This window comes from Gorilla gorilla, chromosome 4 (genome assembly GCF_029281585.2).
Source record: "Gorilla gorilla gorilla isolate KB3781 chromosome 4, NHGRI_mGorGor1-v2.1_pri, whole genome shotgun sequence".
NCBI classification, from domain to species: Eukaryota; Metazoa; Chordata; class Mammalia; order Primates; family Hominidae; genus Gorilla; species Gorilla gorilla.
The window spans coordinates 46,404,044-46,420,258 of NC_073228.2; the positions used below are offsets into that span (position 1 = coordinate 46,404,044).

The 16,215-nt window shown below is 51.3% G+C and overlaps 1 protein-coding gene across 8 annotated transcripts in view; it reads left to right on the top strand.

Annotated features, from left to right (window-relative positions):
- MAPT (microtubule associated protein tau) overlaps window positions 1-16,215 on the top strand; it is a 131,295-nt gene that overhangs the window by 81,782 nt on the left and 33,298 nt on the right. For 6 of the 8 annotated variants that reach the window (XM_055387816.2, XM_055387817.2, XM_031011074.3 and 3 more), the window contains 3 exons: window positions 1,836-1,901; window positions 10,558-10,613; window positions 15,010-15,136. In XM_055387816.2, the coding sequence (XP_055243791.1) occupies window positions 1,836-1,901; window positions 10,558-10,613; window positions 15,010-15,136 (249 nt within the window). Of the gene's footprint in view, window positions 1-1,835; window positions 1,902-6,384; window positions 7,450-10,557; window positions 10,614-15,009; window positions 15,137-16,215 lie in introns of all 8 variants that reach the window. The other 2 variants (XM_031011078.3, XM_063705806.1) reach the window with 1 other exon arrangement.

The following is a 16,215-nucleotide window of genomic DNA, read 5'->3' on the forward strand; positions in this document are numbered from 1 at the left end:
CTGTTTGCTGTTCTTGGCGCTCCAGTGAAACTCCCCATGGGCCATCCAGTTGGGGTGCAGTGTGGCCACCCCCTTGCAGGATCCTGCCTTGCTGGAGAGCACAGGGCCCTCCTGGCTCTTGTAAAACACTCCCCAGGGTACAGAGAGGCCAGCAGTGATGTGAGGCCCAACCTCCCTCCATGGTGTTCCCAAGCAGCTCCCTTTCTGGGGTCAAGGGGTTGCAAAGACAGCGCAGCCTCCAATTTCTGACTCAAGCCAGGCCTGGCTATCGCAGCTCTGCACTGTGTGTGACAGCAAGGCAACTCACCCAGTGCCGTGGCAGTGACGGTGTCTGAGGAAGCCTCCTCACACCCTCTGTCTCAAGGACTCTGGCATTTAGCTGGACTTGCTGTAGCTCTGAGCCTTTCTGCCATTGCCATCACCTTGTCAGAAACTCAGGCCGAATCTGCACTCAGAGTTGTGCCCAGGCAGTTGAGCCAACACTCGCTCAGCGATATTGTCACATGACAAGGCACTGTCACCACTGGGCGTCGTGGGCAGCGCAGTGTCGGCTGGATGGACCCGGAGGGTGTCTGTGTCATGCTAGTGCTAGTGATGGGAGCCCCGTGAGCCCATTGCCCACCCTCCCATCTCCTCAGCAGCTGCCTGGGGACAGCCAATGGCCTGGGTGTTTCTGAGGCTACCACATGGCTGCCAGGAAACTCGAGAACCTTTCTCTCCCTTGCCTACACTCTTCACACAGGCCTGTGCTGGCCAGCGGTGGGGATCCGGCATTCCTATCTTAGGTGCAGAGAGTGACTGACTCATTGCAGGCCTGGGAGATAAGACTGATGGCCCAGCCAGCAAGATGTATGGATTTCTCAGAGGCAGTGGCCTCTGTCATTGTCCTCAGGAAATGCTGGTGATTCTGGTGGCCTGAGGTCAATGCATGTCAACGTGGCCAACTTGCCTTATAAACTTTTTTTCTGGACAATTGCGTGCACTGTCCTATAAGTGTCCTGTTGTTTATGATGCAGAAATAGGTGTTTTTAAAGCCTATTGATTTTGGTACTATTAATGTGGTCAGGAACTTTCTCAGTCTTTCTTGTTTGGGGTGAGCTGTGGCTTCCTAAACAGGAACCCAAGACACCCCCAAAAGCTGCTCACCAGCACTGCCAGCCTCCCTGTTACCAAGTAGCACCCGTTCAGGACATTCTGCGAAAGGCATTTGCCCAGAAGTTGGGAGGAAGGAAATGTAACATTTTGGGGCACCTACCATATGCCAGGCACCAGGCTAAACGTGTTCACACAAATTCTCTTACTAACCCTCACCATCCTTCTACAAGACAAACTAGTATCTTCATCTTGGGGTTCAAGATGAGGAAATGGAGGCTCAGAGAGGTTGAATGAATGCCAGTGCCTGGATATGAACCCCATCTGCCTGACTCCGCAACCCAGGCAAAGTCTTGCCTTGAACTTCCCAGCAGCCACTGCTTAGACACAGCCTCCACGACCATGGCTCAGCAGCAAATTGCTTCTCTGACCTCACTCAGCCTGTGTGTCCTTGTTGAGTGAGGCATTCAGGACCCTGGTCGCAAAGTGGAGAAAGTCTTTCCTACTAGGTCATAGCTACACCTGCATGTGGGTGCTGTGCCTTTTGTTTAGTGAACTTTTATCACCAGCATCCTCAGCAATGACATTTGCAGAGAAGCCAGAGCTGAGGCGCCTTGGTATTCCTGGGATGTGACTTTCCTGAATGTTTTAGGGAAAATGCCCGAAGATACAAAGAGCTTGGTTTCTAGTAAACAATAACTGTCTCGCTTTTACCCCCCTTCATTTGCTGACACATACACCAGCTGAAGAAGCAGGCATTGGAGACACCCCCAGCCTGGAAGACGAAGCTGCTGGTCACGTGACCCAAGGTCAGTGAACTGGAATTGCCTGCCGTGACTTGGGGGTTGGGGGGAGTGACATGGGGTGGGCTCTGCCCTGAAAAGATCATTTGGACCTGAGCTCTAATTCACAAGTCCAGGAGATTTTAGGGAGTTGGTTCTTATCAAAGGTTGGCTACTCAGATATAGAAAGAGCCCTAGTGGTTTTTTTCTATTACCATTTCTGGGTAATTCCTAAGGCATTTAGTGATCTGAAAGATGCTAGCCTTGTCCAGCCTGGGAGTTGAGAATGAATGTCTTAACAGAAACTCTAGGCCGGGCGCGGTGGCTCACGCCTCTAATCCCAGCACTTTGGGAGACCCAGGTGGGCAGATCACCTGAGGTCAGGAGTTTGAGACCAGCCTGGCCAACATGTGAAATCCTGTCTCACTCCAAATAAAAAAATTAGCCGAGTGTGGTGGTGGGTGCCTATAATCCCAGCTACTCAGGAGGCTGAGGCAGGACAATCGCTCGAACCCAGGAGGTGGACGTTGCAGTGAGCCGAGATCGCATCATTGCACTCCAGCCTGGGCAACAAAAGCAAAACTCCGTCTCAAAAAAAAAAACGAAACTCAAATATGTGTGACAGGCGATTCTCACTGCAGGCTGCCCTGTGGCCGATCCAGGAGCAAGGCCTTAACCATGTCATCCCCAAGTGATTGCTTGTAAACTTTCTTCTGTGCAGCCTTCAACCCTTATTATGATTTTCTTCTCAGGAACCAAACTGCTGTATTCAAGAAAGGCAGCTTTGTGTAATCATTTATCATAAATATCTTAAGAAAAATCCTAGAGATTCCTAATTTTAGGAAATGGGAGACCTGTGGTACTGATATAATGTGGGCTGGGCTTGTTTTCTGTCATTTGCTAGATAAATGAACTTGAGAGCCTACTGTAAAATTTGGAAGCTTCTAGATTGCAGAAGGGCTGGAAAGACACTGTTCTTTTCTCCCGAGTGATGGGATCTGTCCAGTATTTAGAGCTGCCTCTGAGGCCATCTGATTCTAGGAGACTCTGCCTCGTTGAGGATATTTTGAGGCCTAACTACACATTCCTTCCCCCAGAGAGGTCACAGCCTATAGCAGGCTGATGTTTCTCATGTCACATGGCACAGAAAGGCACATTTTCGTTCTCAGGCTAACAAAGAGCTTCAAAAACTATTAGAAGGGACAGTGGCTATAAGAGAAGAACCTCAGTCAATGTGTGAAATTAACTAGGAACCTGGCTCCTGTTTCTTTTAGGTCATGTTTTTCAGCTTAGGTAAAACTAGAGGCTTTGATAAAGCATGACCTCTAGAAATCATTGCTTTTCATAAATGGAAGTGGGTTTGAGTTTTTTCTACCGATTGTTAGTGCAGGTGATGTCTACATGCCCCCAGAACATATTCCATGCAACAAAAAAAGCCCAGGTCACCATCTTTGCTGGGAACTTGACTTTTGTGCTCACTGAATTTTAAGCTTTCTGACAGCAGCCTGGAATCATGGAGGGATAAAGTACCTATTAGTAAGATGGAAAAAGGTGTTTCAGGTTGGAGCTGCAGTCTGTTGAGAGTAAGCTATGGGAAGGCCTGTATACGAGGGGTGGACTTTTCTTCTGTAAGTGTCCAGAGACCAGGCCTCCTGAAGAGGGCATGGGGGCTTAACTTACCTGGACTACTGTGTTTACAATACTCATTTATCTTGAACTCCTCCTAACCCCTGAGAATTGCTACATTTAGTATTTGCTGAGTACTTCCTAGCATCCTAGGGAATCAATAGAACATTCTCCCAACCAGGCTGGGTGCGGTGGCTCATGTCTGTAATCCCAGCACTTTGGGAGGCCAAGGTAGGCAGATCCCTTGAGGCCAGGAGTGCAAGACTAGCCTGGCTGACATGGTGAAACCCCATCTTTACTAAAAATACAAAAGTTAGCTAGGCATGGTGGTACACACCTGTAATCCCAGCTACATGGGAGGAGTAGGAGGCAGGAGAATTGTTACGGAGGCAGGAGAATTGTTACTGAGGCAGGAGAATTGCTTGAAACTGGGAGGTGGAGGTTGCTGTGAGCCGAGATCATGCCACTGCACTCCAGCCTGGGCGACAGAGTGAGTGAGACTCTGTCTCAAAAAGAAAAAACAAAAGAACATTCTCCTAACCTGGCTTCTTCCTCCAGGGGTGTAATTAATCATGTCAGTTTCCTCATTGATATACACACACACACACACACACACACACACACACACTACAATCCTGTATCCATTACTTTTCAAGGTACGTTTACTATTTACATTTGGGGTCCTTGTCTCTTTTTTAATAGTGTTTCTTAAAGTCTTGTATTATATCAGAGTACAGTAACATCCCAGTCAAGAGCACTCTAGTAAGCTCTAGGAGGAAAGCGACTTCTGGAAGGCAGTGGAGACCTGTCCTGTTGGGGCAGCATAGGGGCAGCCCCTGCCTCTGGTCAGTTCTGGCGCTCAGGCTCAGGGTTGCCTCTGGGCTGTTCTTCCCAGAGACTGACCAAGGGCTCCCATAAGGCACCTGCAGAGCCTGTGAGAAGCTGAAGTCAATGTTTTCCTGACACCAGTTGATCTGTGCAGGATCCATTGATTTAACCACCTGCTGTGTGGCATGCACTGTGGTCGATGCCAGGAACAGGAATTGGAGGGGCCCATGAGCATGGCCAGTATCACAGGCTGGAGGTGCTGCTGCGCTCTGACCGGGCCTCTTGGGGATGAGCCCATGTCAACCACCTTGCCTCCGATGGGGTCGGGCCCACAGGTTACCTTTGTGTGTCCATGACCACACCTTCCTCCCCGACCTCATCCAAATCTCTTTCTTTTCCAAGCCCCTGAATCCTTCAGGGCTGCAGGTTTTGTTTAAAGCAGAGCTGGTGAGTTGCATAGGTTGTTGCGTTGGGACTAGATGGGGTGTTCAAAGAGTTGGGAGTTAAAAAACATAAAGGGTATTTATTAGGACAACCAAGGAGTGTAATTCTCCTGTTCTTAATATGCGGCCAGGTTAATGAATGTCACGTGAATGAACCAGAAAAAAATGAAGTGTGCCCTTGATCAGCTGGGTTGGTGTGCAGCAAGCTGTGTGATCAGGGGACAGCAGTGGTCCTGAGGGCCATCACTGTCTGCCGTGCAGAGCCCTTCCTCCCACGGGGGCCTACCTCACCTGTGCCAAGGGCTTGTCTGTGGTCAGTGACCTGGATAGATCTGAATGGGGCTTCTTTTTCGAGGAGTCTTATGGCAGGTCTCTCAGTAAAGACTCCATTCTTGATGATCACACATTTTGGATTTTCCAAATCTGTCAGAGAATGGGCTTGAGGCGGGGTTTGTGGGCACTAGTTTCACTGGTTTCATTTACCAAAAAGGGGAGCAGAAGTCAAGTATGGTGGCTCATCCCTGTAATCCCAGAGGCAAGAGAATTGCTTGAGCCCAGGAGTTCGAGACCAGCCTGGGCAACATAAGGAGACCCCGTCTCTACAAAAATGAAAAATAACATTTTAGTCAGACGTGGTGGCATGCATCTGTGGTCCCAGCTGCTTGGGAGGGTGAGATGGGAGGGTTGTTTGTGCCCTGGAGTTAAAGTTGCAATGAGCTGTGATTGCACCACTGCACTCTAGCCTGGGTGACAGAACGAGACCCTGTCTCAAAAAAAAAAAGAAAGAAAAAAAGGAAAAAAAAAACTCATGCCTGTAATCCCAGCACTTTGGGGACCAGGGTGGGCAGATCACGAGGTCAGGAGATCAAGACTATCCTGGCCAACATGGTGAAACCCCGTTTCTACTAAAAATACAAAAATTAGCCAGGTGTGGTGGCACGTGCCTGTAATCCCAGTTACTCGGGAGGCTGAGGCAGGAGAATCGCTTGAACCAGGGAGTCAGAGGTTGCAGTGAGCTGAGATCGCGCCACTGTACTCCAGCCTGGGCGACAGAGTGAGACTCTGTCTCAAACCAAAAAAAAAGGGCGGGGGGCAGGGGCAGGAGAACAGTGAGAGGTAGGGAGAGGAAAGGGGATTCTCGCTACACCCAAACCAGGTACCATCTAGAGGCTAGAATCTTTGGGAGGCTCAAATTCCCTAGAAAGCAGGAGAAGCTTCTGTAGCCCTCCCGCTTTCCCAGTAGATTAAGCCCAGGGCGGCTCCAGATGTGTGACATGCTCTGTGCCCAACCAGAGCCCATCATAGGCAGAGGAATAACACCCACACCAGAAGGGCCCTCGGAGGTCACCACGTCCAAGAACCCTCTTTACAGATGAGGAAACTGAGGCCCAGAGAGGGGAGAGCCACCTAGCGAGCTGGTGGCGGCTAGACCAGGAGAGCTGTCATTCCAAGCAAGCAAAGGCAACGAGATGAGCCCAGAGCTGTGCTCCCATCTCTTTGTTAGGGGGCCTGGGATGCCCTCTCATTGTCATTTTGTCCAGGATGATGCTCCCTCTCTTAAGCGATTAATGCGCCCTTGCTAACCTTTTGCTATCGCTGCCTCTTCAAACCAGAGGAGTTGAGAGTTCCGGGCCGGCAGAGGAAGGCGCCTGAAAGGCCCCTGGACAATGAGATTAGTGCCCACGTCCAGCCTGGACCCTGCGGAGAGGCCTCTGGGGTCTCTGGGCCGTGCCTCGGGGAGAAAGAGCCAGAAGCTCCCGTCCCGCTGACCGCGAGCCTTCCTCAGCACCATCCCGTTTGCCCAGCGCCTCCTCCAACAGGAGGCCCTCAGGAGCCCTCCCTGGAGTGGGGACAAAAAGGCGGGGACTGGGCCGAGAAGGGTCCGGCCTTTCCGAAGCCCGCCACCACTGCGTATCTCCACACAGAGCCTGAAAGTGGTAAGGTGGTCCAGGAAGGCTTCCTCCGAGAGCCAGGCCCCCCAGGTCTGAGCCACCAGCTCATGTCCGGCATGCCTGGGGCTCCCCTTCTGCCTGAGGGCCCCAGAGAGGCCACACGCCAACCTTTGGGGACAGGACCTGAGGACACAGAGGGCGGCCGCCACGCCCCTGAGCTGCTCGAGCACCAGCTTCTAGGAGACCTGCACCAGGAGGGGCCGCCGCTGAAGGGGGCAGGGGGCAAAGAGAGGCCGGGGAGCAAGGAGGAGGTGGATGAAGACCGCGACGTCGATGAGTCCTCCCCCCAAGACTCCCCTCCCTCCAAGGCCTCCCCAGCCCAAGATGGGCGGCCTCCCCAGACAGCCGCCAGAGAAGCCACCAGCATCCCAGGCTTCCCAGCGAAGGGTGCCATCCACCTCCCTGTGGATTTCCTCTCCAAAGTTTCCACAGAGATCCCAGCTTCAGAGCCCGACGGGCCCAGTGCAGGGCGGGCCAAAGGGCAGGATGCCCCCCTGGAGTTCACGTTTCACGTGGAAATCACACCCAACGTGCAGAAGGAGCAGGCGCACTCGGAGGAGCATTTGGGAAGGGCTGCATTTCCAGGGGCCCCTGGAGAGGGGCCAGAGGCCCGGGGCCCCTCTTTGGGAGAGGACACAAAAGAGGCTGACCTTCCAGAGTCCTCTGAAAAGCAGCCTGCTGCTGCTCCGCGGGGGAAGCCCGTCAGCCGGGTCCCTCAACTCAAAGGTCTGTGTCTTGAGCTTCTTCGCTCCTTCCCTGGGGACCTCCCAGGCCTCCCAGGCTGCGGGCACTGCCACTGAGCTTCCGGGCCTCCGGACTCCTGCTGCTTCTGACGTTCCTAGGACGCCACTAAATCGACACCTGGGTGCAGCTGCTCCACTCCCTCGGCCTCCTCCCATGCTCAGGCTGTGGCCGCACGCGCCCCTCACGCTTGCCCGCCACTCTGCATGTCACCAGCACCCCCGCCCCGTGCTCCCCACCTTGTTTGACTCTCTGGCCACTTGATTTGTCCACAACGGCCCATCAGCCCACAGGAGGTTGGTGGGTGCCTTCCACCGACAGGATGACGGGTGCCCTCATGGTGTCTAGAACTCTCCAACCCTCCCATGTAGGCATAAGCAGCCCCACTTTGCAGATGAGGAAACGGAGGCTCAGAGAAGTACAGTAACTTGCCGAAGGCCAATGAGTAGTAAGTGACAGAGCCAGGTTTGGGATCCAGGTAGGTTGTCTCTGAAAGACACGCCTGTCCTGCATCCCACAACGCCTCCCAGGAGGTGCTGGAGTGTGGACGCCTAACACAGAGATGTGCAGGGCACACACAGCAGGCGACACACACAGCATCCAGAGGTGGCCCAGAGCTCATGCTGTGCCTTTGGCCCAGTGCCCTGCCCCCACCCACTCTGCCTTGTGGCAGGAAGACAAGGAGCAGACACAAGATCTCCCTGGTCCACATGCCGCCACCTCCCTCTGCAGAGGACAAGGGGATCCTCATGCTGGCATTGGAGGGGGTTGAGCAGGGCCCACCTTGAGCCCTCAGGAGCACGACCACAGCAGCCCTGCAGGGAGGGATTGGTGGGAGGAGAATCCCAAGTATCAGGGAGAGGAGAGTTGGTGTCCCACAGGAGACCTCATAGCCACAAGGCGAGCTTGTTCATAAATTTGGGACCCTTAGCATTTCACAGTTATTTGCAGAGCCCAGAAATGGATGTTACTGAAGCTCACAGTTGCAAGCATCTGTTAAATTTTTATTAGATTTTACTTTTAGAGAAAACTTTGAAATGCTATAAAGAAGCCTGTGTTTAAAAGTTAAGACAGAGGCTGGGGGCGATGGCTCACGCCTGTAATCTCAGCACTGTGGGAGGCCAAGGCAGGTGGATCATTTGAGGTTAGGAGTTCGAGACCAGCCTGGCCAACATGGTGAGACCCTGTCTCTACTAAAATTACAAAAAATTAGCTGGGCATGGTGGCGGGCACCTGTAGTCTCAGCTACTGGGGAGGCTGAAGCAGGATAAGTGCTTGAACCCAGGAGGCAGAGGTTACAGTGAGCCAAGATCACACCACTGTACCCTAAGCCTGGGCGACAGAGTGAGACTCTGTCTCAAAAAATAAAATAAAATAAAGTTAAGAGAGAAAAAAATATATCCTATATCCTTTGTTAAATTCCAAAACAGTAGGGGACAAATAACTGACTTGACAGGTTACTACAATATTTCCTGAAATGATGTTTTCTTGAATACTGGCCTACTAGAGGTTCATAGGTGTGTTTGGATTAAAAAAGAGTTCCATGGCCCAGTGACTGGGGGAAAAAAATAAAAGACTAAACTAAGTTAAACAGGCTTTTCTGCTGCAGGACTTGTCAGAGCCTTTAATGTACTAATGGCCATTGTGACCCTCTGAGAAGGTCACAGAGTGGGTTTCCCAAACTTACTTGATTCTACCTGCTAACATTTCCTGGAGGAAGTTTGGGAAATGCCGATTTAGCAGATTCTTTTGTTGTGCCATGGATGGTGCTGGTTGATGTGGGCAAAACAAAGAACACGTGAGTCAGATCCGCCTGGGGCTCTTACTAAAGTGCAGGTTCCCAGGTGCCACTTTAGGCTTACAGACCCAGTTGTGGGGTAAGCCTGGGAGTCTTTTAGCAGGTGATTCTGCCACATAGTATAGTTGGAAAACCTCTGGGCATACTCATTGCTGGTCCCTCTAGAAATCCAGGTGACAATAGCCAATGAGAAGCTCCAAGAGACCCAGTTGTCCATGGGGTAGAGGGAATGTGATATTGAAACCAAAGAAGAAAATCTATGATCAGTTTTCAGCAGTGACTGTCAAGAGAAGGAGAAGGGTGAGTTAGCGCTGATGCTGGCCGACAGGTCAGCGGGTTGGTTTCACCAAGGAGTGTGATGAAGGCTGATGTTGTCTGTGGGAATGTGTGATGGTAACTGGTTTGTAGCTAATTTGGGGAAGCAGTGAGAATTCGTGCCCTTTGAAGACCAGCAAGTGGCAAGAAACCCACCAGGCCTGGCTCAGGGTTGGGCTGGGCTTGGCTCATCTCAGAGCAGCTGGGGCTGGTGGCCAAAGCCGCCATTAGTGAGGGGCAGGCCCTGGGGGTACAACCAGCAACTAGGGGACAAAGACAACCCTGCCAGCCTCTCCTATTCTGGAGGCGTGTGACCAGAAATGGAGATGGGGTGGTCAGCATAAGATGGCCAGGAAGGTAGGAATCAGGACTGCTGGCAATCTAGCCACATGGGCAGGGGAGCCGGGTGGTTCCAGGCAGTTTCCAAGGCCAAGAGGGTGAGCAGGCACCTCACAGGGAATCAGGGCCAAGCCTGGCTGCAGTGTGGAGACAATGCACCCACCCCCATCCTTGGATCTTGCAGGAGGCTGGGTCCTCACTGAGTTACCAACATCCATGGCCCTGAGGCTTTTAAAACACCCATCCATGGAGTGGGGCTGGTCCCAGTGGGGTGAGGCTGACCCTGGCAGAAACAGGGCAGGAGCCTGTGGGTTAGGGAGACTGCACCTTCCTTAGATAGCCTCCATGCCATCATGTCCCCGTGACAGTTTCTGCTGCGTCCCCTCTGCATGGTCCCACCCTCGGCCAGCCTGCTGCCCCCTCTTGCCAGGTTGCTCTAATCAATGACCCCAGTGTGCTGTGTTGATACTAACAATGCGAGGCCTAGCAGATTTAAGGGAAAAGAGAACCAACTGGGTTTCCACCAGACCCAACTAAACAAACATGGACCTATCCCAGAGAAATCCAGCTTCACCACAGCTGGCTTTCTGTGAACGGTGAAAATGGAGTGTGACAAGCATTCTTATTTTATATTTTATCAGCTCGCATGGTCAGTAAAAGCAAAGACGGGACTGGAAGCGATGACAAAAAAGCCAAGGTAAGCTGACGATGCCACGGAGCTCTGCAGCTGGTCAAGTTTACAGAGAAGCTGTGCTTTATGTCTGATTCATTCTCATATATAATGTGGGGAGTATTTGTCACTAAAGTACAGCTGTCATTTAAAGTGCTTTGTATTTTGGGGCAGGCTTTTAAAAAGTCCAGCATTTATTAGTTTTGATACTTACCCCAGGGAAGAGCAGTTGGCAGGTTCATGAAGTCATGCTCCTAATTCCAGCTTTCTTAGTGTACTTTCAGTGAGACCCTGACAGTAAATGAAGGTGTGTTTGAAAACCAACCCCAGGACAGTAAATGAAGGTGTGTTTGAAAACCAACCCCAGGACAGTAAATGAAGGTGTGTTTGAAAACCAGCCCTAGGACAGTAAATGAAGCCATCTTCTCACTGCATAGACTGCACCCAGATCTTTGCCCATCCTTCTCAGTATTTCACTTCACCCATTGTTTACTGTCTCAATGACTGGGGAAATGTCTGGGGAAATGCTCCCGTAATTGCACAGTGGCGTTTTTCCTGGAAAATCCCACCATGGCTCTAGATAAGACCTATTTTTCTTAAAGGTATCTAAAATTTCTAGCATAAATTCTGTCTGAAACACCTGAATTTTAATCAGTACTGGAGCCCGGAGGGCATCTCCAGTTGCCACATAGCTCTGAGCATTCAGTGGTGTGTTGAGGGCTGCTCCCGGAAGTGCCTGCAGAGTCAGGGCTCCCCAGCCTCATCTAGTGAGGCAGTGGAAGGGCCTGTGGGGATTTGGAGAGCTGGCCTGGGTCTCTGAAGTGATAGTGACAGCTGCTTGTCAATCACGGTGCATTTAGTGCCGGGGGCAGGGGGCAGGGAATACCAGCCTCATGCATGCATGCATTCATTTGTTCCTTCCTTCATTCATTCATTCAGTACACATGGGTACAACATCCCTGCCCTGGAGTTGCCCAGAGTCTAGGGAGGGGAAAGATCTATTACCCTGGACCTCGGCCAGTTGGGGAGTGCTGCTGGTGGAGAGGGGCCGTGTGCAGCGAGGGAAGGAGGAGTCGTCAATACCCCCACCCCAGCTTTGCTTTCTTGTCATCAGCCCCAGGGCCCCAGCCTGTGTCCCTCCTCTCCCATTGCTACTTCATCTCCTGGGTCCTCCTTACCAAGCCTGACCACACAGAGGGCCTTGGCCGCTTCCATGGGGAATTGGAAAGCAATAAGATAGCATCCCCTAGAAGCCCAGTGAAGTCTGGGTCAGGACCCTTCTCTGAGCTCTGACTCGCTCTTGGAAACACTTCGAGGCTTAGCCTCCCCACTTTGTTTCCTGAGAGTGTGACCTGTTCCCCTCCAAACACCCCCTTCTCCTCCAGGGCCATGCCCACCCGTCAAAATCCCCCACGGGCAGGATGAACTGTGGGTGTCAGTCACCATCTATCCTGCATCCTGGTTCCAGGGCCCCCCCCCAGCCCCGCCTCCATAGGGACAGGCGTGCAGACACCCGTCCCTGGCTGCTTCCTCTTGTGGAATGGGTTCAAAAGTAAGCAGTGTTGTTTACACTGACAAACTGAAAAAAAAAGAAAAAGAGATAACATTGGAGGCTGGGCACAGTGGCTCATGCCTGTAATCCCAGCACTTTGGGAGGCTAAGGTGGGAGGATGTCCCCAGCCCAAGAGTTCTAGACCAGCCTGGGCAACATAGCAAGACCCCATCTCAAAAAAAAATTTAATTGGCCAGGCAGAGGTGGGAGGATCACTTGAGCCCAAAGGGTGGAGGCTGCAGTGAGCCGTGATGGCACCACTGCACTCCAGCCAGGGCAACAGAGGGAGACCCTGTCTCTAAAACAAATAAACAAACAAACAAAAGAGTTAACATTGGCCAGATTAGGATTCACCAGATAGTGTTAATATTAGTTTGATTTGAGACTTTAATCAGAAAGCACATGTGTGGTGGGGGTGGGTGTAACCTAAGTCAGGTAGAATCTTTCCAACTTGGGGGGGCACACTCCTGATTGTAGCCATATGAGTCTGTCAGTGTGGTGGAAGAGGCCATGGGTTAATGGGCAGGTAAAAAAGCACCTTGCCTGGAATTGAGTAGAAAGTAAGGCCCTTCAGACCCCGTGACACACTTGGGGACATTTTCTTGAGTAACATCCTAAGATTCATGTACCTTGATGATCTCCATCAACTTACTCATGTGAAGCACCTTTAAACCACTGGTCTCCAAACTCAGGGGCACAGTAACATCTAACAGGCTGGAGAAAGAACGTACTAGAACTTCCATTCCTTTTTCATGTCCTCTTCTAAAAGCTTTGTCAGGGCCAGGCGCGGTGGCTCACGCCTGTAATCCTAGCACTTTGGGAGGCCGAGACTTTGGGATCATGAGGTCAGGAGATCGAGACCATCCTGGCTAACACAGTGAAACCCCATCTGTACTAAAAATACAAAAAAACGAGCCGGGCGTGGTGGTGGGCGCCTGTAGTCCCAGCTACTCGGGAGGCTGAGGCAGGAGAATGGCGTGAACCCAGGAGGTGGAGCTTGCAGTGAGCCGAGATTGCACCACTGCAGTCCAGCCTGGGCGACAGAGCAAGACTCCGTCTCAAAAAAGAAAAAGAAAAAGAAAAAGAACTATGATTGGGGAGGATGGTCACTTTCCTGTTCTTACTGATCAGAAGGGATATTAAGGGTACCTGATTCAAACAGCCTGGAGATCACTGCTTTCAACCATTACCTGCCTTATTTATTTTTAGTTACTGTCCTTTTTTCAGTTTGTTTCCTTCCTCCATGTGCTGACTTTTATTTTGATTTTAGTTATGTTTATGTTTAAGACATCCACACGTTCCTCTGCTAAAACCTTGAAAAATAGGCCTTGCCTTAGCCCCAAACACCCCACTCCTGGTAGCTCAGACCCTCTGATCCAACCCTCCAGCCCTGCCGTGTGCCCAGAGCCACCTTCCTCTCCTAAATACGTCTCTTCTGTCACTCCCCGAACTGGCAGTTCTGGAGCAAAGGAGATGAAACTCAAGGTAAGGAAACCACCTTTGAAAAGAACCAGGCTGCTCTGCTGTGGTTTGCAAATGTGGGGTTTGTTTGTTTGTTTGTTTTTTAGCCTCAAAGACCTTTCTTCAAATGAGCTCTGGCATAGAAGCACCATGTAAAATAGTTAGAATTCTGGGCAAAGGGGAAAAGAGAGCTGGGGGCCATCCCTCTCAGCACCCCACAGGCTCTCATAGCAGCAGCCCCTAAGACACCTGGTGGGACCTTGGTTTTGAAATCGCTACTCTAAGGCTGGGCACGGTGGCTCACACCTGTAATCCTAGCTCTTTAGGAGGCCGAGGAGGGTGGATCACCTGAGATCAGGAGTTCGAGACCAGCCTGGCTAACATGACAAAACCCTGTCTCTACTAAAAATACAAAAATTAGCCGGGCGTGGTGGTATGCACCTGTAATCGCAGCTACTCGGGAGGCTGAGGCACAAGGATTGCTTGAACCCCAGAGGCAGAGGTTGTAGTTAGCTCCAGCTTGGGCGACAGAGCAAGACCCTGTCGCAAAAATTTTTTAAAAAACAAACCCAAAATTGCTACTCTTATTGGGTTCCTTTGCCCATTCCTGATTTTGGCAAGAGAAATGCTTCCAGATTGCCCTGATCTGGGTAGGACAGCATCACGCCATAGCAACACTGCCCCGTGAGCTCACTGTCCCCTCAACTAGCTTGTGGTCCTTGGTTAATGTCAGTTTCTTTTTTGAGTTTGTGTTATGCCTAAGGGTCATCTGCTGGGTAACGGAACCCAGGGACTGCCCTAGTCCCTAGACTGTGCCATGCCTGACTCTGCCAGCTTTGTCAGTGATGCTGGTGCTCGCCTCCTCGGGTGCTCACCTGCTCTGAGCACACCCAAGGAGTTCTTGAGGCCTTAGGGTTGTTTGCGAGAGAATGAAAGAACACGACCTAGCTCTCTTTAGCATCCTTGGTCAGGTTCAACACTGCCTCCAGGGGCCTCTGGTGGAGCCAACCACCATCAGCCAAATAAATCCATAATTAGAGTCAGAAAATGGATGTCTGCATATGCATAGTGCACTAATGTCCTGCCGATGATTGACATGGAGTGGAGAGTGACTTGATCATTGCTGTAAGCTCTGCTGGCCTTGGCACAACTCATGCTGATAACTAATGCACACAGTTCCTCTGGGAGGAAATGTCCTCAGGGAACTTGGAGTTTGGGTGGGGATGTGGGTTTGTGTGCCCAGCAAGCCCTTGTGGTTGTAGCAGACACTAGTGGCATCTAGGAGGCAAAGGGTCACCCTAGTCTTAGCCACGTTTTGAGTCAAGGTGGCGGAGTGGGGCTGGTGTTGACTCTTGGTGGCAGTAACTTTTCCCAATGGTGAAAAACCCCTCTATCATGTTTCATTTACAGGGGGCCGATGGTAAAACGAAGATCGCCACACCGCGGGGAGCAGCCCCTCCAGGCCAGAAGGGCCAGGCCAACGCCACCAGGATTCCAGCAAAAACCCCGCCCGCTCCAAAGACACCACCCAGCTCTGGTAAGAAGAATGTTTTCTTGAATCTTAGAGGAAGCTGAAGCTCTCAGAGGTACAGCCTTCATTTTAGGAGGCCTTAGGCCACTGAGAATGAACAACCCCTGGCAGCTGGTCAGCAGCTTGCAGTTTACCTAAGCACTGGATTCTTCATTGCCTTCTCAGTCCTTTTGATTTCTGAGGCAAATGTTGAATCCCTACCTTTTTTTTTTTTTTTTTTTTTTTTTTTTGAGACAGAGTTTCGCTTTTGTTATCCAGGCTGGAGTGCAGTGGTGTGATCTCAGCTCACTGCATCCTCCACCTCCCAGGTTCAAGCGATTCTCCTACCTCAGCCTCCCTAGTAGCTGGGATTACAGGCACCTGCCACTATGCCTGGCTAATTTTTTGTATTTTTAGTAGAGACAGGGTTTCACCATGTTGGCCAGGCTGGTCTCGAACTCCTGACCTCAGGTAATCCACCTGCCTCGGCCTCCCAAAGTGCTGGGATTACAGGCATGAGCCACCACTCCCGGCCTGAATCCTCACTTTTTATCAATGAAGAAATTGAGGCTGATTCTGCAGCATGATAAAAAAAAATACAGAAAAAGGAAAAAGAAAGAAATCGAGCCTCTGAGAGTTTGCTTGACTGAGTCTAACCAGCTCATTTTAAACCCGAGGAAAATGCAGTCACATGACTACTAAGTGGCAGCTCTCGGAGCCTCTCTGCCCCCAAGTCCAGGGTTCCATAGAGGCAGCCCCAGCATGGCGTGTTTTCAGTCCCCAAATGAGACTCTGGAGACAGAGCAGCAGCCTGGACAAGTCACAATGGGTGACGTCACTCAGGGCTCAACCCCTGGGCAGCTTAACTTGCTAGGGACGTTAGGAGTCTGCTGCAAAACCTGAGGGTCTTAGCTGAGCAGTCACAGACTGGGCCCGTTGCCCTGGGCTCCTGTGAGTAAAACCCAGTCAATTTTGAGTACCCAGTAAGGCATCCATTGAGTTATTTTGCAGCCAGGGGTGCTATTAAGAACAGTCGCGGCTGGGCGTGGTGGCTCATGCCTGTAATCCCAACACTTTGGTAGGCCAAGGTGGGCGGATCACCTGAG